Below are 23,325 nucleotides of genomic sequence, written 5' to 3'. Positions count from 1 at the left end.
TTGGTATTTGCGTAGAAAATAACTGTTGGTGGCCGAAGTAGAAAAGCAATGTAGACTGGCAATGGCGAGAAAAGCGTTTCCGAAGATGAGAAATTTGTTAACATCAAATACAGACTTAAGCGTTTGCAAGTCTTGGCTGAAGGTATTTGTCTGGAGTGTAGTCATGCATGGAAGTGAAACTTGGACGATAAACAGTTTAGACAAAAAACGTGAGACTACAGAAGAATGCTGAAGATAATGTTGATAGATCACGTAACCAAACTAGGAGATACTGAATAGAACTAGGGAGACAAGAAGTTTGTGGCTCAATTTGACTAAAAGAAGGGATCGGTTGATAGGAAACATTCTGAGACATCAAGAGATCACCAAGCTAGTACTGAAGGGAAGTATGGAAGGTAAAAATTGTAGAGGGAGACTAAGAGATGAATACAGAAGCACATTCAAAAGGATATAGGCTACAGTAGTTATTCGAAGATGAAGAGGCTTGCTCATGATGGAGTAGCATGGAAAGCCGTATCAAACCCGCCTTTGGGCTGAAGACCACAACTACAACAACAACAACAACAACAATAAATACTCTTACATAGAAGACGATTTACATCTGCTAGGTAACGATATCACTTCTTAGTCTCAGCTTGTAAATTCACAGTCATTCTCGAACAATTTTTTCGCAATTTTTGTGTTTTGAGAAACATCTTTATCTGTGCATTGAATGATCTAACTATATATATCGAATGTGTGACCCTGTTATTAATAAAATTGTTCCACCTACTTTCTCCTATGATTCAATTTTAGAAAAATTGATCCACTTGCTCAGTGGGTCAATGTTCAATATACATTAATAATAGAGTCACACGTTAAATACATGTCGCTCGCAGTGAGGCCCTGACATCGATTTCCAACGATTCTTCCAAATTACCCATTAACACTTCACATTAAAATTACATTTGTGCCGTTAAGGGCAGTTTCAGTGTCAGACCATTAAATAGTTGACACATAACAAAGGTTATAATTTATTGTATGAAGGGCGGTTATATTTATAACTGGGTGGAGTAGTTCAGAAACGGTTAAACGCCAATGACTGAAGAGTAACGTCCTGGTTGGCCAGTTGAAGTGTCAACTCCGCTTGAAATCCACATTGTGACATGTTTCGTGGAGGCCGACGTGTTCATGTTGAACATACGGAAGAAGCAGTTGCAGTAAGTGTTGGCAGAACTCATTACGTTATCAGAAACAAGCTCAAATGCGGCAAAACAATTGCATTGTAGGTCCGGAAAGAGTTAACGTAGCAACACAAGACCGAAAGTGTGTACAGGCTAGAAAGAACCCTATGAAAGGGTAGGTGGCCCTTTTCTAACCAAGATTTAACGTGTGAGGAAACTTGTGATCACCATTTTGAAGCAGAATGAATGGAAGCGCACCAGATCGACCTATACGAAAGAAATTCAGAAAGCAAATATCAGCGGGAAAAGTCATGTCGATCGTCTTTTGGGATGCATGTGCCGTCTTTCGTGATAATGCGGAAGATCAGCGCACAATAAGCAGTGCCTGCTACTCAGACAGATCTAAAAGAATAGGCGTGATGATGCTACTCGATAATGCTCACCCTCGCACCACCCACCTAACCCAAGAAAACCTGGGTTGGGAGATATTACCTCGCCCCCCCCCCCCCCCCCCCCCCCCCCCGACAGTCCAGACTTGGCTCCCTCGGATTTTTTGTTGTTGGCTCACTCAAGGAAACATTACGTGGAAAAAAGTTCAGCAACGACGAGGCGGTTAAAGAATTTTTGGGCAAGTGGCTCAAAGAACAAGACAAAGACTTCTTTCTACCTGGTATAAAAAAACTAGGTCGTCATTGGGGCAATTGTATTAATATTGATAGGAGTTGAGTTGGGAAGTAATAAAAGCCCCATTTTGTAAACACACATTGCTTTTTTTTCTGCATCAGTTTGTCTCTCAGAATGTCGAATGTCCTTCGTACTTTTCTACTTCAAGAGAACAATAGGGGCAGGGGTAGACATAAAATTAAATTTATATGAATATTTATAATAATTTTTTATTCTGAATATTGAACTAAATTAACAGTGGCTATCACACTATTTTTCCATATTTTTTTTTCTACTGCCATCGATTTAACATTTAGTGACTGTCTATCCGCTATTCAAGATGCGGTTGCCCTGTGGCATTTATTTTCTTCTCTCAATCACATGTTCCTTTACTAAGACAGTGAAAGAGCCCTGGATTTCATTGTTTTGAGCTATTTGGCTAATTTCACAATTATGTTTATCACCTATTGCCTTTAGTTCTATCACGACAGCTTATGCTGCTACTACAATAACATTCAAGACAAGTATTGCAAGTATAAAATGGTGTCGTTACTGCCTCTGCCACCTTGATTTTCTACAGTAACGATTACTACTGAAACTTACGTTACTGACACTAACACTAATACCTCTACTACTCTTGCTTATGAAAAATGTTAAGGTCAGTGACCCCTAGAGGCCAGTTAGGTAGCTTATTGTCTTGTTTAGCCTCACTGTTTCTCTTATCTGTAGTCTGAAATGTAGACACACACACACACACACACACACACACACACACACACACTCACTTTGCTGTTGTCGGAATGTATCTATAGTCTGATCACAATAACTTGATAGTTGACAGTTTACATGCTGGCAATGTTTTCCCCTAATCAGAGCGTTCAACGTCACACCTGAACTGTTCGCGTTGCGAAACTGCCACAACAAACGATGAGTTCACTTCCAATTCCTTGTCTGCCTCTTTTTTCTTGTTGTGTTTGGACCCCGAATTCGCATTTCAACACACATGAATAACACCCAAAACAAAGCACAGAAAACGATGGAAACGAAATAACGCACATTTCGTAAACGCGACTAACCATAGACAGCTGGATTCGTTAGTTAGTTATTTACGTGTTCCATTGATCAGTAGCACAGGAAAACCGTTATGATGTGGAATGTGTCAAATGCACAAGAAATGCGTACAGGAAACAAGTTTTTTTATTACATTATACTGTTATACCTAAATATTTCTGTTATCTATCCCATTCCTTAAAATGGCACAAAATGCATTTATTATATCTCCAGATTTATTTACTCATATTCAAGAATTTATCTATGGTATAGTAGGAGTTGTCAAGTAGGTATGATTGCAATTTGTTTTAGAAACTATTACTGCTGATTGTCAGACATTTTATTTCATCTGGTAATTTATCAAAAAGTTTTATAGCAGCATATTTTACCCCTTTCTGTGCCAAAGTTAGGTTAAGTAAAGGATAGTGTAGGTCTTTCTTTTTTCTGGTATTGTAATCATGAATGTCGCTGTTGATTTTAAGCTGGTCCAGGCGGTTGAGAAAAAATTTTATTACTGAGTAAATGTCCTGTGAAGCAGTTCTAAGAATTCCTAACCTTTTAAACAGATGCATACAAGATGTGCAACTATGAACCCCACACATTATTCCAACAACTTTCTTTTGAGCAGTGAATACCTTTTGCCTAAGTGTTGAGTTGCCCCAGAATATTATTCCGTATGACATCAGAGAGTGTAAGTATGCAAAGTATGTTAGCTTACTAATTTCTACATCCTTAAAATTGGCAATTATTCTGATTGCAAAAGTCGCTGAACCTAATCGCTTTAGGAGATCCAAAATATGAATTTTCCAATTAAGATTCTCATCTATATGTACACCCTCAAACTTAGTACGCTCTACCCTGGCTACTGAATTCTTGTTATGTTTATTGAAGGAATTATACTTTTTGCAGCAGAAAAATGGATGTACTGTGCTTTTTCAAAATTCAGAGCAAGCTCATTCGCTGAAAACCAATTAATAACTTTTCCAAAGACCTTATTCGTATCATTTTCTATCGGACTTTCTGTTACTGGATTAATAATTATGCTTGTATCACCAGCAGACAGTGTCAGTTCAGCATCTTGTTTCACATAAGAATGGAGGTCAATCACATATATCAAGAACAGGAGTGGACCCATGATCGAACCTAGTGAAACACCTAATGTAATTTCACCCCAGTTAGATGAAGTGGCAAACTCCTTTGGATCACTTGAAGCATATAGAGAGACTTTTGGCTGTCTATTTTGTACATATGACTTAAACCACTCATATGCTGTTCCATTTTTACCATAGAATTATAATTTCTCTAACACAATGTCATGGTTCACACAATCAAATGCTTTGGATAAGTCACAGAATATTCCTGCTGGTGACATTTGACTATTTAAAGACTCTATTATGTGAACAGTGAAATTGTATATTGCTGTCTCAGTGGAAATCTTAACTGTGATTAACTAAGTATCCCATTACCGTTGAGATGGCTAACCCCTCTTGAGTACATTAATTTCTCAAAGAGTTTTGATAATTCTGTAAGCAAGGATACTGGCGGGTAATTATTGACATCTGTGGTTTCCCCCTGTTTGTAGAGAGGCCTGACAATGGCATATTTTAACCTGTCTGGAAAAATACCCTCAGTCAGAGATGTAATACATATGTGACTCAAAACATCAGCTGTAATTGCTACACATTGTTTTAATAACTTATTAGAGATGTCATCTACTCCAACAGAACATTTATTTTTCAAAGATTTAATAATTTTTCTTATTTTACAAGAGGTTGTTAGATGAAACTTAATCTGACTGACATTTTTCAAAACTGACTCTTCCTTGTATTGCCTGGCTTTTTCTTTTTAACTATTTTTTCTCCTACACTTAAGAAGTGTACTGTTGGTTAAGATCGTCTCATTCTCTTTAACAGTAATACTACCTACTCCAGTGGTTACTTTTCCTGTCTCCCTTCTAACAACATTCCATATTGATTTGATTTTATTGCTGGAGTTGTTAATTTCTTCTCCAACATACATATTTATTGATTTCCTTACAACTTTTCTCAGTATGTTACAATAACTTTTATAGTGTAAAACTACTTCTGGATCTTTACTAGTTCTTGCTGTCTCATACAGTTTTCTTTTTCTTTCTGAAGACACTTTAATACATGTAGTAATCCAAGGTTTCTTTGAAAAGTTTGTGGTGTTACATTCAGTAATTTTCTTCGGAAAACAATATTCAAAAAGGGATATAAATGTATCAAGTAATATGCTGCATTTATCATTAGCATTTGTCTCATTATATACATCTTCCCCTTTTACATGCCCTAAACTTTCTCTGAAGTGATCTACAGATAGCGGGTTGAGCACCCTCACACTTTTCTTAATGGTTTCTGTAGTGTACAGCCTGTTAGGTTTTGTAAATTAATCAGTTGTGGATCATGGTCAGATAATCCATTTACCACAGGGAAAGCATGTGTTTGTTTTCCATCCTCTTGCTGTACAAATACATTATCTATTAGAGTATTACTGTCCTGAGCTATATGTGTAGGGAAGTTGATCACTGATTGTACGTTATATGTTGTTAACAACACTTCTAGTTCACTTTGCCTATCAGAATTGTTAAAAAGTTAACATTGAAATCACCACAGATTAATAACTTCTTCTTTTTGACTGACAGACAGCGTAATATGGAGTCAAAGGTTTTTATGAATAGCTCCGAATCTCCTAGTGGAGACCTGTACACTGTTGTTAATATCACCACAACATTAACTAGCTGAAGCTCAGATGCACAAACCTCAAAGTGCTGATCAACACAAAATTTGCTTACTTCAACAGTTCTGTATTTATACCCTTGTTTTATGAAAATGGTAACTCCTTCTTTATCCATACCAGATCTACAAGTGTAATATGCTAAATTATACCCATTTTACTGACATTTTCCATCCCCACAGTTACATGGTGCTCAGACAGCATATCAATCTCATTCTTATTTTTGAGATTATCTAAACACATTATCAGCTCATCTACTTTATTTTTTATTCCCTTGATATTTTGGTGAAGTAAGTTGATACCACCCTTAGCTTTACCCCTATTTGCTGTGCATGAAGTTTCTTTTCTTCTATTTTCCTTGGTTGTTGTGTGTCTGGAATTTGGCTTTAACCTAAAAAAAACCTGTCTGCCTGGTCCCATTAAACACAGGGATCACCCCTTGTGTGACTGTGGCCCCCCTTACAGTATCTGCTAATAGAGAAGCTAACTTATGTTTCCCCTTCCTATTAAGGTGCAGGCCATGTGTAGTGTAACCGCGCCTACCAATAGCATCAACTGGAACAACACTTATGTGAAACTTTGCCGGTTTCTGGAGCATCCTGTTCAGCTCAGTGTTAACGCGCCTTACAGCAGTGTTTACCCAGGGCTGATCATGGCGCTGAAAGACCTCCACAAATCCCACATTCGTGTGCCCAGTTTCTGCTCCTATTTTATCCATGTCACTCCTAATACTATATCTTGGATTCACAGCTAGGCTGTTTCCTGCTCCCCCAACTATAATTACCTGATCTTCCTTGCTGACCTAAGTTTTCTCTCACCTGGCTAAGGCTAGCGCTTGGTTTCACAAAACTTGTTATCTGGTATTCTGTCCCTAATTTCTCCTGAAGCTGTTGGCCCACACCCCTCCCATGACTGCTACCTATAAGCAGAATTTTTCTTTTCCTCTTCTGGCTTGATCCCGACCTGTCTTTTTTCTTTAAGCTAGTATTCTACTTCAACCTACATTCAACTACACCTGAATGAGGCCCGTCCTCCACTACTTCACGTAGCAAGCCAAACTGGTTTGCTAACTGAATTTCAGAAGTTTTATCAACTGTTTCCCTTTCTCGCCCTTTGCTTGCTACCTTTTCCCAGCGACCAGAGTCCTTTCCCTCCCTTAGCTTACATAATTCCAAATTCGCGATTTCTAATTCAGCCTTAAGGGCACAAATATTTGGCTCCTGTTCCGCTATTTTTCTGTCCTTTCTACGTAACCTACAGTGCCATGGAAGAGCCTCATTACTATCCTCGTTTCCTCTCCGCTGCGCTCGCCCCAATGAAACCACAAACTACAGTCTATACAGAACACCCCCTCTTTCAAATTTCTACGGCAACCACCGCACTTATCACACATGGTTTGATGGCAAAACGTAACACAAAAGCAGAAAATAAGTTCAACAACACAATAGTTTCGTAACCTGTACTAATACGTAACTAAACACTAATGTAAACAAACTTATAATCTTGCTTCAGCAACCTTTAATTAACCACACAAATTCTGGATGAGAGACACGAATTAATTTGAATTTGAAGCGCTAAGTCTAGTCAAAAACAAATATCTACGCTCGTACGAAATTTACGCCTAAGTATGTGAACAAATTCGCGACTGCCGGCCTTTACGAAATACTTCCTTTTCAATGTTATTACGTTTAGAAAAGCGAAACCTTTAATAGACAGATAAGAAGTACATGCACTAGTCTAAAATGTAATATTAACTAAATTAGCTCTAATTTCAATATTAATCGCTTAACTTTGTGAGAGCTTCGTACACGCGCGTCCGCCTGGCCACAGGGCTGCCAACCTTCCGCCCAAATTCGACTGTGCTTCACATATTGAAATATTATCATCACAGAGATCGGCTTTCGGAAAGTAAACTTCATAAGGCATGGCTTGAAACCGAACAAAAGCAAATGATCATTGCATCTGGTTGTAGAGGTGAATCAATATAACAATGTAATGTGAAGGTATTCCATAGCACAGTGGTGCAGATGGTCGTGGGTTGCGATTCTGTTGGATGACAAAATCTTTATCAAAATTATTCTGTTTATTATTAACTTCAATTAATTGGTTTCAACACTTTTTTTATTTTTAATCCTTTCTCGCCTCATTTTCAGCAGCGTATAGACTTTTTTATTTGCTCTTTCTTTTCTTCCTACCATTATATTTTCGTTTGGAATCTGCCTGTGTCGCCTGTAACCTGTAAATGAATTCCACCCACGACCGCTCATCGGTCGGTATCGCGTCAGCTTTGCTACAAAAGCGAGAAATTACATCTCGCTTAGCTCTGAAACTGAATTTTTGTTGCCTCGAGTTTGATCGTACAGGTCAGGTTTAATCGCCGAGGGCAAAGTGAGCGTGATTAACAGTTCCGCTACAGTTTACTGACATCCGTTTTCTCGGATACATTAAACATCATGAGGTTGTGGTCAGGTTAGAACGCGAGAGTAGATTCAGCATTACAAAACGAGATGTCTGCCGCAATTGAGTCATTAGTCGTTTAAAATCAGCTGTGGACAAAGCATCTCGAGTTCCCGCCGTATCTGATGGCAGCAGCTACCAACATCGCTCCGTGTTACATGAATAGCATTTCAACATTTGCGAAGTGATCTGCTGTGTTTGCGTATCGCCTCTAACCGTGTTAGCCGATGTCGCAACACAGCAGCGCCAAATGACACACGTTAACATCGGGTAGTTTTAAGTGCACTAAAGTTTCTCTTTATGTTCAGTACCACATCAACCACAATGTTGGCTCCAGTAATATTTTGCTGCCTCCGGACAGCATGGCGGCGGATCAGGACTTAGTCGTCGCAACTGCTGCTGTTGGCTATACTCCTGCCTTGGCTTTTTTGAGGCTGCATCAGCTAGAAGTAACGGGGCGTACCACTAGGAACGCTGCTGTTTCCTACGTCACCAGACTGATGTCATTTACAATAATGGCTGGCTCCACATCGGTCTTGTCAATAGTACCTTCCTTAATGTACGAGTATACAGAATGTCTCAGAGCTTAATCGCCGAAATTATAGACACGGTGGAGGATCCCAAACCAAGAATTTTCGGTTAAAAAGAACCTAAACCAGTGTTTCCTGTGAGACACGTCTTTTTAAAACTGTTTCATAACAAACAGTTTCCTTCCTTATTGCAATTCGTGATACTGTCATTAAACGTAATACATAACCCTATATCCACTGTGGAGTTTACCAACATTTACAGTTAATTACTGGTATAAAAGAAGGGACAGTTTTAGTTTACCCAAAATTGCAGACATACGTTTACGAAACTCAAAAAACCGAACGAATGATTCACAACAAGCATCATCCTAATTAAAACAGATTTTTCGCTGTGGATAGTACGAGGGACTGATTCGTTCATACCACTGAGAAGTGACCGAAGTTCTCGACAAACAGTTGTTAGGCACGAGTTTGTTTGCATGGCTATCCACCGCAGCAATCAAAGAAATATTTGTTTTGTAAATAAAAACGCCTTCTCTTGCCCCACTGCGTTTTATTCTCTCTTGTCTAGAACGTAAGCTCCGATCTGTTGTGAAATGGAAACCACAGTGAAAACCAGAAACGTTTTATTTGCAACAGTTAGGTACAGCTTCAACCTACTTCTCTACATAGTCGCTGCTCCACCTTAGAGTTTTGTCGTAGTGTTGCATCAATTTTCCAATATCCTCGGCATAGAAATCAGCCACTTGTGCTTTCGGCCAGTTATCAGCATTGGTCTTCAGCTCGTTGTCCGTGGAAAAATTTTGTTTTCATAGCCAGCGGCTCTTGTGAGCAGAGATGAGGCTTAGGACTGTGTAGGGGGCGATCAAACACTTCTCATCGGAGACGTTGCAGGAGCGTCTTCATTGCCCCTGCATGTGCTGCCGAGAATTGGCATGAATAAAGAACTGCTCGACAGCTGTGTTATGTGGGCTGCATGACACAGGCGAAAGCTCTAACCAGGCCCTCATACTTGGCGGGAGACGCTATTCCCTACGCATGTTTACGTGCTCACTGTTCACTCACAACTGAAAACAGCAACGCGACACGATTGACGAGCATACTAGAAACACTGCCCAACATCTGTGCAAAGCTTTACCGGATTTTCCCAGTGGTTTCTATTTCGCGACCGGTAGAAACTTACTTTCTGGACAACCCTGGTATAATGATATAAGTAATATACACTTTTATTTTAATATGTATTATTCGTAGATTATAAAACAGTTCACTTCTCGCTTTTTATGTAAATAAGTGATTGCTTGCAGTTCTTCCCGTTCTTAGTTGGTATCTGTGTTTCTCCCGTTCTGTTCACCTGCTAGAGGTCGCACTACCGCTCTATTTACAAAAATAGGTACGTTTTTAGGTTTCGAATATTTTTCTTCGCACTTTTGATTTTGTTTGCCCTTGTTGTTGTAATGTACTATCAGTATTCTGTCACTAATGTAGACGTTTGATAGAAAACTGTGACTTCAAGACGTTAACAAACCAAACAGGATGAGACACACTGAACTCAAAGTACTTACGACTTGAAGTTACAGTTTTCAATCAAATGTCTATATTAGTGACAGAATACTGATAGTGCATTACAACAACAAGGGCAAAAAAAGAGAAGTGGTAAGAAAAATATTCGATACTTAAAAACATGCCTACTTTCGTAAATAGAGCGGTAGTGCGACCTCCAGCAGGTGAAGAAATGAGGGGAAACACGGATGCCAACCAAGAACGGGAAAAACTGTAAGTAATCACTTATTTACATAAAAAGCGAGAAGTGAACTGTTTTACGGTCTACGAATAATACATATCGAAACAAAAGTGTACCATGACTGTGTCATTAAAGATCCCACTGATGACGCCTTAAAATAAATAAAGGCGAAACGCGTCTGGGAGAATAAAATACAGTGCAGCCAGAGAAGGTGTTTTTTATTGAAAAACAAATAAATTGTTTAAGCAGTTTTGGCAAATTGTTTGAACTTTAGCGATTTTCACTTTACTTAAGACTAAGAAGTACCAGTATAAAACAGTTGTTTGCACGGCGCAATATGAGAGGGAGTGTTGGGTTGTTGGGAGAAATTTAGAGATAAGAGCCTGTCAACAAGTGAGACGAGCGGTCTTTGAGAACTTGCTATGGGTTTTAGTTGCTGTTGTAAGGATTAGCTTTTTTATTTCAGTAAGAAGCTAAATCTTTATTCCCAGAACGAATTTTCACACTGCGTGGGCGGGGCGCTGGTTTGAAACTTCGCGTCAGATTAGAAGTGTGAGCCGGAGCGAGACTTCGTGAAATTTGGAATGTAGGCGACGCCCTGGCTGAGAGGGTGGATCGTGACTCGCCCTTGGGTAGCTCAGCTGGTAGAGTGCTTTCCTGTGAAATGCAAAGGTCATCGGTTCGAGTCTCGGTACGGCACACAGTTTAAACTCCAGGAAGTTACCAATCAGTGCACACTCCGCTGCCTAGAAAAAATTCCTTCTGCAAGCATCCCCCAAGCTGTGGATAACCCATGTCTCCGCAGTATCCTGTCTTCCAGGAATGATAGCTGTACAAGGTAAGGGGCATGTCATGCCGCAAGATTTCCAATTGACATCAGATATGCAAAACTCATTGTATCTCTGAGAATTAGCGGCTCAATGTTACCCCGAAGGTAGATTACTCTGATATCTTAAAAGTAAGCACGTATGCAAAGCCCATCGTTTGACATTATTCATAAGAATATAAATGCCACCTTTATCATTTGATGATCTGTAATTACAACCTCATGTTATCATCTTTTTTTTTTGTTCACTGACGCATTGTCAGTTAGAAGCATGCGTCCTTTCTTAGTGCTTCTATAATAATTCATTACCTCACGATCGCTTGGGTATGCAAATAACTTTCAAATTACCAGTTACGAGCAAATAGTTGCTGTCTTTAATATGTGCCCAGTCCACTGAAAAGCTGCGTACAGTATATAAACAAATATAGTTATGCACTTTGAACATCATGAAGTTTAACATATTTCAATGAACGTACATCATAACGTAACCCGATAAAAAAGACTCCTTTAGCAAATATTCACAATAAAATGATACCCTTAATGTGTGAGAGGACAGAAGCACTTTAATTACCACGGACACTGAGTTATAAAAAAAAAGATACAATTTCAACAAGCCAACAATGCTGGGTTTATACTGAAAATTAAGACTCTGAAAAAGAACAAAATCATATCTCTTTAAGTAACCCCACTGATTACCTACAAAAATAACCATAAAACATATCTCTAATACACATCAAACTGAATAAAAAGAAAAATCCTTAAAAATCACTTATTAAACCTTGACGCCATGTATGACTCTTTGTTGTCAATAAAACGTGTCATTTAACAGATTTAGTTTGTTATTTCCAAGGCTTCTATTACTTATTGATAATTTGCATATTATAAGTTAAACAAAATCAGCCTGGAAAGTTATTTTTTGGGTTTTTTGGGTAAAACGTAACCCAGGAGAGGTGAATGTAAGATACCATCAGATCGGGATGCAGGTATACTGCACCCACTTCTGCTTTTGCTCAGTGCAGGGACGGTCCCTTTCTGAAGCTGGGTAAGGATCATACAAAGAGGTGGCAGAGCAATATTTGGAAACTCTTTGTTGGCAATGTTCTCTAAAGGTTCGCATCCTTTATGACTGCAAAACAGTGGTGAAATCGACACCGTGCCAAGGGAACGGTACCAGTATCATTTACCGTGAATAGCCTGATAAGCAACAAACGCAGGTTATGAAGTGTTTTCTAAAGTTCACCGTGTTTCATATTACATTCGTCAATGAAAAATTTGGCATTAATAACATCACAATAATATTTGGAAACGTGTGAGGATTCTGTAATGAATAAATAGCCTATGTCCCAGATTCCAGAAGGGGTAAAGGCCCCCACTTTCACTCGTCTCCAGCTCCCTTCTGGAAATACTGGCTGATTATACGAGGGCTATCCACAAAGTACATTACGTTTTCGCTTGTGTCCGTTAGGGGCGGGGCTAGCGCGGCCATCTTGGTGTCATGGCATTCCGCCGCTCAGTTGGCATCCTGCCGTGCTAGTGAGAGGTTCGTGTTGTACTCCGTTGAGTTACTGTGACAGTTTGAAATGTCAGCGTTAATTGAAAATGCCGCGAAGTGTGAAGTGCGTGCTGCAATAAGGTTTCTGACTGCAAAAAACTGTACACCGATAGAAATCTGTCGGCAGCTTTGTGAAGTGTATGGGGACAACATAATCACTGAAGGTGGAGTGTGTCAATGGGTCATAAAATATAAAAATGGCCGAACTAACGTTCACGACGAAGAGTGAAGTGGAAGACCCAGCATACTGACTGTCGAACTTGTCGAAAAAGTCGATGTCGCGATCTGTGAAAACCGTAATTTCAGAATAACGGAACTCTCTATGAGTTTTCCAAAAATTTCACGAAGTCTGTTGCATGAAATCATTACCGAAAAGCTTGGTTACCACAAGTTTCGTGCAAGATGGATACCAAAAATCTTGACAGAGATTCACAAAAATCAGCGAATGGCTGCACCGTTAACGTTTTTGGATGCTTACGAGAAAGATGGCGACTCATTACTCGATCGCATCGTTACTGGTGACGAAACATGGGTTAAGCATGTGGACTGTGAGACAAAATTGCAGTCAATGCACAATGCAGTGGGGGCACACAAATTCCCCCCCAAAACCCAAGAAATGCATGCAGACAATGTCGCCAAGGAAGGTGATGGCGACTGTCTTTTGGGACAGAAAAGGTGTGATTTTTGTGGATTTCCTGGAAAGAGGCACTACAATAAACTCTCAAAGATATTGCCAAACTCTGCACAACTTCACAAGAGCAATACAAAACAAGCGCAGGGGACAGTTGGGCTCTAAGATCTTGCTTATTCACGACAGGGCCCGGGCCCACATGGCAAATGCCACTCGTGAAGTTCTCGAATTTTTAAGAGGGAGTTGTTTCCTCATCCGTCGTACAGTCCCGACCTGGCACCGAGCGACTTCCACTTATTCTCAGCAATGAAAAAGTGGTTGGCTATGCAGCGCTTTGATGACGACGCACAGCTTCAAGAAGAGGTAACCACGTGGTTGAAGGCGCAGGCGGCCGAATTTTACGACGAAGGAATTTCCAAGCTCGTCCATCGCTACGATAAGTGCCTTAATTTAAATGGCAACTATGTAGAAAAGTAGTATTTGAGTGTGGCTTTCATCTGTATATAATTAAAAAATTCCAATACTTTATTTATTTTTAATTACAAAACGTAATGTACTTTGTTGATAGCCCCCGTAATTAAAGTGCAGCTACTCACGGAAGTCCAGTGTTGGCTTTAATTATCATATGGTAGCGAAACTAACGTACACTCCTGGAAATGGAAAAAAGAACACATTGACACCGGTGTGTCAGACCCACCATACTTGCTCCGGACACTGCGAGAGGGTTGTACAAGCAATGATCACACGCACGGCACAGCGGACACACCAGGAACCGCGGTGTTGGCCGTCGAATGGCGCTAGCTGCGCAGCATTTGTGCACCGCCGCCGTCAGTGTCAGCCAGTTTGCCGTGGCATACGGAGCTCCATCGCAGTCTTTAACACTGGTAGCATGCCGCGACAGCGTGGACGTGAATCGTATGTGCAGTTGACGGACTTTGAGCGAGGGCGTATAGTGGGCATGCGGGAGGCCGGGTGGACGTACCGCCCAATTGCTCAACACGTGGGGCGTGAGGTCTCCACAGTACATCGATGTTGTCGCCAGTGGTCGGCGGAAGGTGCACGTGCCCGTCGACCTGGGACCGGACCGCAGCGACGCACGGATGCACGCCAAGACCGTAGGATCCTACGCAGTGCCGTAGGGGACCGCACCGCCACTTCCCAGCAAATTAGGGACACTGTTGCTCCTGGGGTATCGGCGAGGACCATTCGCAACCATCTCCATGAAGCTGGGCTACGGTCCCGCACACCGTTAGGCCGTCTTCCGCTCACGCCCCAACATCGTGCAGCCCGCCTCCAGTGGTGTCGCGACAGGCGTGAATGGAGGGACGAATGGAGACGTGTCGTCTTCAGAGATGAGAGTCGCTTCTGCCTTGTTGCCAATGATGGTCGTATGCGTGTTTGGCGCCGTGCAGGTGAGCGCCACAATCAGGACTGCATAAGACCGAGGCACACAGAGCCAACACCCGGCATCATGGTGTGGGGAGCGATCTCCTACACTGGCCGTACACCTCTGGTGATCGTCGAGGGGACACTGAATAGTGCATGGTACATCCAAACCGTCATCGAACCCATCGTTCTACCATTCCTAGACCGGCAAGGGAACTTGCTGTTCCAACAGGACAATGCACGTCCGCATGTATCCCGTGCCACCCAACGTGCTGTAGAAGGTGTAAGTCAACTACCCTGGCCAGCAAGATCTCCGGATCTGTCCCCCATTGAGCATGTTTGGGACTGGATGAAGCGTCGTCTCACGCGGTCTGCACGTCCAGCACGAACGCTGGTCCAACTGAGGCGCCAGGTGGAAATGGCATGGCAAGCCGTTCCACAGGACTACATCCAGCATCTCTACGATCGTCTCCATGGGAGAATAGCAGCCTGCATTGCTGCGAAAGGTGGATATACACTGTACTAGTGCCGACATTGTGCATGCTCTGTTGCCTGTGTCTATGTGCCTGTGGTTCTGTCAGTGTGATCATGTGATGTATCTGACCCCAGGAATGTGTCAATAAAGTTTCCCCTTCCTGGGACAATGAATTCACGGTGTTCTTATTTCAATTTCCAGGAGTGTATTAATGTGGAAGCGATTTACGCTGGAAAACAAACTAGTTCCAATTGTGGACACCATGTGAAATTTGGCACCGTACACTGTATGATCACATGACACCCACACTGACATTTGAGAAGCCATAGTTGAGGCAACAGTGGGGCTATCAAGAAGAGAGACCTTGTGCTGTTAGTGAAACTGTTTTATGTGAACTATAGCAATTACAGAGCTGCTTTGAGAGAGTATCGCCGACTGAAAGGTCTGAGGAGAGGCCCAATGTCATTAACTGGTTTCAAGAAGGTAATGATAAAATTCTAAAACATGAGTGAGCTTGGCGTGGCACCTGGAAGAGGAACGCGTCCTATCCCTGTGGAAGTTATTGAAGACGTTGCTGTTGCTGTAACTGACCACACAGCATGTGCCCCAGGTAGCGCTAGTGCCCGCACAGTGCCACGAAATTTGTCCGTCCCATGGTCAACAGAACGGAACGTATTCGGTCTGGTGCCCGTACGAGATCCAGATGGTGCAGCAACTAAAATGTGATCCACAGCAACGTTCTGAATTTGCTTTTCGGTTCCTGGCACCGATCGAAGTTGATGACATGTGGCGAGGCAATATTCTATGGAGTGACAAAGCATATTTTACGCTACAGTGTGCAGTGAATACACGGAACTTCCGAATGGTGAGTACTGTAGAACTAAGTTCACATGAAGAGCCATTGCACTCGCTGTTTGAGACTGTGTGGCGTGTATTCACAAGCACAAACTTCCACAAACGTATCTCCAGAGGTTTTCCAGATGCATGGCCTGTAAGATCACTTAATCTGACTTCACGTGAGCCGACCACGGTGGCCGAGAGGTTCTAGGCGCTTCAGTCAGGAACCGCGGGACTGCTACGGTCGCAGGTTTGAATCCTGCCTCGGGCATGGATTTGTGTGATGTCCTTAGGTTAGTTAGGTTTAAGTAGTTCTAAGTTCTAGGGGACTGATGACCTAAGATGTTGTCCCATAGTTCTCAGATCCATTTGAACCATTTTTTGAATTCACGTGACTTTTGGCTCTGGGGCCATATAAAAGAAGTCATTTACCAGGGACGCGTTCGGACTCCTGATATGAAGACCATTGCTCAGGAACACGTTGCTCAGATTCCACTGTAACTAATGAGAGCAAATGTTGATCACAGTGCTTTATGGATGCAGCCTCTCGTCGACGTCTCTAGTGTTCCTACTAAACAAATTGTGAAGGAGGCAGTTAATAATAGAACCAATATTATGTGTTTCTCATTTGTTTCACCTTTGCTGCCCACGTCCCGTTCCTAACCCCTTACAAGTGGAAATAGTTCTAAATAGCTTGGATAAATACTGTGTCACGAAATGTTAACCCTGGATAGCTGATGCCAGTAGGAACCAAATTTACTAATGTCGTGTAGGTCGATAACGCACAGTTTTTGAACTGGTTGGCAGCGGGATTGTCCTGTTGCCGGATGCTCTGGACAACGCATGACCGCGATTGCTTTGGCTGCCAGAGATTGCGGTGTATCCAAGGCGGCCGGCACGCTCGGTGGTAGGCGCCAGCCTTCCACTTTTGGGCCTGGGGGGCCAATCCGCCGGGGTCCCAACACATCAATTGTAGTTTCATGATAAGACGTACCGCGAACAAACCCATCAACGCTATTAGTTCGCGTACAGAAAACCTTTTACAAATTATTTCGGCCATGAAAAGGACCTTTTTGTACCTAGGACATTGTTTACTTAAACCAGTGCTCGAACTGGCGACCCCCCTGACGCGACACAAGCTTGGCAATGTCGAACGGTGTTTTGTCGAACTCTTTCAAAGATTCCTGGCATTTCCCTGATGTGGTTGGCGGCATGTTGAATGCGATCCATTAATTCCTCTTCGTTTCTAGGTGGTTCGCGCCCGAGTGGGTGATCTAGAACCCTGAATAATTCCCACAGGAAAAAGTCCTGTAGCGTGAAGTCTGGTGATCATGGGGGCATATCCTACGAGCACCTCAGCCAATTACCCGACCGTCGAAGAATTCATTTAAATATCCGCCCACAGCACGACTTATGTGTGGGCGCCCCATCATGCTGCAACCACGTGCATAGCTGTATGTCGAGGGGAACATTTTCCAACAGGCCGTTTAGAGTTTCTTGAAAAAAGTGAAGGTAATTTGCCCCGATAGGTCGAAGAGGTTGACGAACGGTCCAATGAGATGGTCACCCACAATTTCTGCCCAAATGTTGAGCGAAAATCATTCTCCATGGACGTACGTGACGTGAAGATTTCTCCTTTCCCAGCAATGAACGTTTAGACTTTTGTAAAGGCTATCCCGAGGGAAGGTGCACTCGTCGGTAAACAATACAATGACGGGGAAGTCGGGATCTCGTGCTACACGTCGTAGAAACGACCGGCAAAACGCTGTGTTCATACTTCGCTACAGGATTTATGTCTTGGACAGGGTGGAAAGTAAATGGATGCTGGCTGTCATCTCGCAAAACCTCCTAGACTAGCCGATAGATGACACCCATGTCGTGTCCAGTCGATCGAGTACGTGTTGTAGGTGCTTCCTCGAAGTGGTCGAGAACAGTCTCTTCAAATGCAGCATCGCGTCGTGCTCGAGATATTCCAGCATCACCATGATATCCCGCTAACAACCCTATTTCGCCAAGTCGTCGGTCAATTGCTGTAAACGTTTGCTGGTGTGAATGGCGTATTGCTGGGTACCATTCCTCATGCAACAGTCGAACTTCACGCACATTACCGTCGATTAGTCCATGAACAATAACCAAATCTCGTTGTTCTTCAAGCGAATACTCGGCTGCCGTGCTTAGTGTATAACTAAATCGCAGGTGACCTGTGTGCTCCGAAGCGAAACTTGCGTGTGAATGCCTGTGACGTGAGTGGATATTAACAGCAAGACCTGTTCGACAGTCGTGCGTATCACGTTGGGGAAGCAACGGGCCGAGGGACGTTTGTATGTGTGAACCGACAACAATAGCGCTGCCCGTCAACCGACGAACGGCAACAGGGCAATCCGACGGCCAATCGGAGCGTAAAAGTGGTACTTTGTCGACCTACACAACATTAGTAATTTTGATTCCTACTGGCATCAGCTATCCAGGATTAAAATTTCATGACACCATTTTTCTCCACCCTGTATATCTTTCTTGCATACACAGCGTCAGATTTCCACCTGGTGGCCAAAATTGGAACTGACTTTTTCCAGTGTAAATAGTTGTGCATTAACACATTAGAATCTCTACCAAGTTTCGCTCCCATACGATAATACAGCCACACTGGATTTCTGTGAATATCTGCGCTTTAATTATAATCACCCGGTATACACTTGGTGCTATAACAGTCTCAAATATTCAGCGAATAATCGCTGTGGAATATGTTATGCTAAAATCTGTGAACTTTCGGGCAGGTATTCGACGAAGACGGAGGACCAGTGACTGTTTGTGAGACAAAATGGTTGGAAGCCTTGGAATTCGGTACAGACGCAATGTTCCGCGTCTGTATGTCAACGGTGGGAGACGGCACCTTCCTGGACCCCCTGTCGGCGGCGGTGGTGGAGTGGCGGCAGCAGCTGGTGGCGTCGCACGGCGCCACGCCGGACTGGGTGGACCGGCTGGCCTCGGTGGTGGCGGCCGCAGAGCGGGCGGCGGCGGCCACGGCGGACCAGAGGACCGACACCGGCACGGCCGTCGTGCCCGACCCCGGCGCGCACGCCGTCGCCCTCTGGCTCAGGGCCTGCTTCGAAGTCGGGCGCATGCTCTTCTGAGGCGTCTGTAAACCAATAAACTGTCACTTACATTTATCCGTGACGCATGGACTGTTTTGAGGACTGCGATTGTATTGCACATTTATGAAATAACCACTTATAACGATTGTGCTGTTGCTCACGCTGCTAAATACTGCATTTTCGGGCAACAACAAAGTTATTATGTGGCAGGTGTCATCAGAGCACATATAATTAAGTCATTTCGTGTAATAATGAATAAACTAGGCACTCATCTTTTCAAGTTTCCCCTCGCTGGTCTCGTTGTAAAATCGTGGCTCAATCGTTGGCTCAATCGTCGAAAATCTAGGTGGTGATGATTCCAAGCTCGGATGCAAAGAGGCCTAGGTTTTATTCTGCTACATTAAAAAGTTTTGTGGATGTATTTCACAAACCATTCTTGAAGATTACGCTTTTGCAGGACAACGGTGATGTAAAAGAAGTAATCAGCACTCCGAATTTAAGTTACTCTCCCTTTTGATTACTTTTATTGCAATATCACGTGACACACAAACATCACTTCACAATATAAAACATACTTGAAAACATCTTCCTCACAGTCACTGTTAAAGTTCACATTTTATAAAATGGCTACAATATGCGTCTTTCCAACATGACGTCCAAGGCTTGACTTTTGCAAGGTCCGACTCTAACTCACTAACTAATAATCGCTTACACGCCCAAAAATCAGAGTTACAAGTACGTCAAAGATCATAGTGACAAAAGAAAGAATATACATAAGAATAATATCATTGCAATATAAACGTATCAATGTATCACAAATGAAATCAAATCTGAATGTTGTCTCAGAAATATGTTAAGTAGTTAACAGAAACACAGTAGAATATCGCTGGTATCTAGAGGTTGAGTTGAGGTGCCGTAATGGTTACGTAATTAAAGAACCATTAAAAGTTTACTAATGAAGTCGACAAGGGACACCAAGTCGACTTACATGAAGAATTAGAAAACATCATTCATGGTACAGCCAAGGTAATAGGTTGTATTGTACTGTATGTGAACCGGGAGCCTAGAAAAGGAGAGGCTCCGTCCCCGCAGCAGTCTCAGTGGTCCACAACCCCACGACGACTACCACAGTACACCTCACCCCTTCGCCGCCCCACAGCGAACCACTCTTTAAGGGTTACTGTCCGGTTCGGCCCCCGGTGGTGCCCTCCTCCCCCCCCCCCCCCCTCCCCCCTGCCCCTTGCTTGATAGAGTAATGGTGGTGCACGCGTACATGGAGAACTTGTTTGCGCAGCAATCGCCGACGTAGTGTATCTGTGACGGAATTAGGGGAGCCAGCCCACATTCGCTGAGGCGGATGGAAAACCACCTAAAAACCATCCACAGACTGGCCGGCTCACCGGAACTCGACACAAGTCCGCCGGACGGATTCGTGCCGGGGACCGGGCGCTCCTTCCCAGTCCGGAAAGCCATGCATTAGACCGCACGGCTAACCGGGCGGGCTGGTAAAAGGTTGCTAAATTATAAGCTAGAGAGTAACACTATTATGTTCTTTAAAAATATCTCCACTGTTAAATGCTTATGTAGTTGAAAAAGATATGTTTAACGAAGAATTGTCTTTACCGAGTAATCATATTATCTAATATGTACCGTGACATAAATACATCTGTACAGCATATAAGTACATATATTTTTGTATGTGGTACTTAAGTGTACACAAATCACCGTGATGTTTTTTTTTCTGCGTGGAACAGTCATCCCAAAACACCGCAAAAACCTTACAATCTAATGTTTTCTGCGTAGTCGTAACTCCACCGCTAAGTGGACTACGCCTGACACTGTAGACTGTTTTGCGTCCATGTGTATACACTTCAACACCTGACCTACTGCCCAAGGAAAATAAGCATTAATGGCTTTCTCTTGCCACATATGCTTGGACAGTACTTCAAATACGGCAGGTCCGTGTTCAGTAAGACTGTAGTGTAAAATGTCCTGGTAACTCCATAAAATATTGCCTGGCCATATGTCATCAGCTTCAATCTTTGTCCGCAACCGAACAGCAAATTCAGAGCATTGCTGCGCATCGTGACGTTTCAGTTGCTGCACCAACCAAAAAACATGCACTGGCTACAATTATTAGTCTGAAAGTGATGTAAACACTAACGTATTGCTGTTTAGTACATCGTCCTCAGTCACCAATAGATATATATTTGCACTTATACCTATTGCACCCTGTTAGAAAAGATTCGACTTCATGTATATTACTATCTTCTTCTCCTGCTTTCAAAAGGTTAAGCCTTGTCTCTACAGCCACAGCTTTCTCTCTTCAGTAGTCCTCTTCACCACCACATATGAAAAACAACCCATCTCACTAATCTTATTTTTTTTAAACAATATGTTCTCCATCGTCGCCTCGTTTAATACCCTACGATCCTGCCTTCGAAAATGTGTGATGAAACGTCCAACAAGTTTTGCTTTGCTTTGGACTAACTTTCAGTACTTCTTCCTCTCTCCTGTTTCCTGTAGAACCATCTCATTCGTTTTTCTGTTACTGTAGCTAGTTCCTGTAATTATCCTTAGCAACTCAAATAATTTTATTTTAACAGTAAAGTCTTCAAAATTATGTAAAATTTGAATTTGAAGCTGTTACGCTGTGGTGTGTTTCTTATTGCACTCTGTATGTCATACAGCAAAATTTCCAACAAATATGCAAGTAAATACATTAATAAAACGATCTAAAGATGCAAATCCCTTAATACACATGCTACAATAAATTTATCTTACTATAGAGGATTGTATTTCGATAGATAACCTCACTGGCACACATAGCAAATACACATAATCATATTTCAACTGTAATGCACCTATGACAGCGTGCTACCGAAATACGTCGGGCTAATATTATAAGGGACGATAAAAAATTTCCGTTTGAGAACATTGCTCAACGCATGAGCAGCTCATTGCATCTCCAATGGGTATATAAGCCCCATCATGTAGGCAAGGGATAGTGTGGTATTCATGCCTTTTCGATGTACGTGCTTCAAATGAGCAAATGTGAACTATAAAAAACTAAACTCCGTCCGAATAGGCCTTGGAAGGCCCAATGGTACCAACCGACCGCCGTGTCATCCTCAACCCACAGGCGTCACAGGATGCAGATGTGGAGGGGCATGCAGTCAGCTCACTGCTCTTCCGGCAGTATGTGAGTTTACGATACCGGAGCCGCTACTTCTCAATCAAGTAGCAAATGTGAACTACGGCGACGTTTTTACCAAATGCGTCCAAACACGGCCGACATGCTGTTCTTCTTTTCTTGGCTGCCGAAGGATAAACATAGGTAGAAATCCATTAGAGAATAAAGAATGCGTATGTGGCAGCACGTCCGTCGAAAACCATTTTTGTGGAATGGTGCGCCTAGTTCCATACCGGCAGCGATATGACGCAAGATGCCGGTCGACCTGGGAGGCCAGCCTCATTCACTACGTACGACAAGAAGAGACCGGTTGAAAATATGATTAGGGCAGACCGGTGGATAACCATTCTTGCGCTAACAAATGATCTCAGTATCAGCTTCGGTAGTGAGCAACAGAGTATCCAGCAGCACTTTGGCTCCTGTAAGGCCTCCTGCCCGTGCATGCCCCGGGAGTTGAATACCGAACAAAAAGCAAACATTAAATGAATTCGCATTTGCGAATGAGGACATAAATAAAAGGCCTGTCCTGGAACTTTTCTGACAAAGGGAGTATATTGCAAAATAAGTCGTAACTGACTGACAAATTTCTTGCAGACACAAGTAGGTATGTAGGCGCACAGAATCCAGGGTGGAGGCAGCTGCCTCCACCTACAACCCCCTCCCCCCTCCCTCCCCCAGCGCGTAAGTCCATACCTGAGCAAATGAAACGCATCCCCAGGACAACTTTTTTTTCTTGGAAATACTTAAGCTCTTTATTGGTCACGATGTCAATGTGGTCAACTTCCCCCACCGCAAATCATCCAATTGAGTTACATGGAATGTGGCACACAGCCTTTGTAAATTGGCTTGCTTTTTTTTATAGTCATCAGTGTTCTGCCTGATTTAATGCGGCCCAAATTCCTGTCCTGTGCCAGACTTTTACTCTCAGAGTAGTAATTGCAACCTATATCCTCAATTATTTGCTGGATGTATTCC

At 42.6% G+C, this 23,325-nt stretch overlaps 1 protein-coding gene across 1 annotated transcript in view; it reads left to right on the top strand.

Moving 5' to 3' along the window:
* LOC126355451 (PTS-dependent dihydroxyacetone kinase 1, dihydroxyacetone-binding subunit DhaK-like) overlaps positions 1–19,196 on the top strand; it is a 63,911-nt gene extending 44,715 nt beyond the window's left edge. Inside the window, exons 2-3 of the mRNA XM_050005766.1 lie at positions 18,840–18,906; positions 19,069–19,196. Coding sequence (XP_049861723.1) covers positions 18,840–18,906; positions 19,069–19,196 — 195 coding nt within the window. The remainder of the gene's footprint in view (positions 1–18,839; positions 18,907–19,068) is intronic.
* Positions 19,197–23,325: the final 4,129 nt, after the last annotated feature.

This window comes from Schistocerca gregaria, chromosome 3 (genome assembly GCF_023897955.1).
Source record: "Schistocerca gregaria isolate iqSchGreg1 chromosome 3, iqSchGreg1.2, whole genome shotgun sequence".
NCBI classification, from domain to species: domain Eukaryota; kingdom Metazoa; phylum Arthropoda; class Insecta; order Orthoptera; family Acrididae; genus Schistocerca; species Schistocerca gregaria.
Note: the sequence above shows the minus strand (reverse complement) of the source record. Positions and strands in the feature narration are given on the sequence as shown.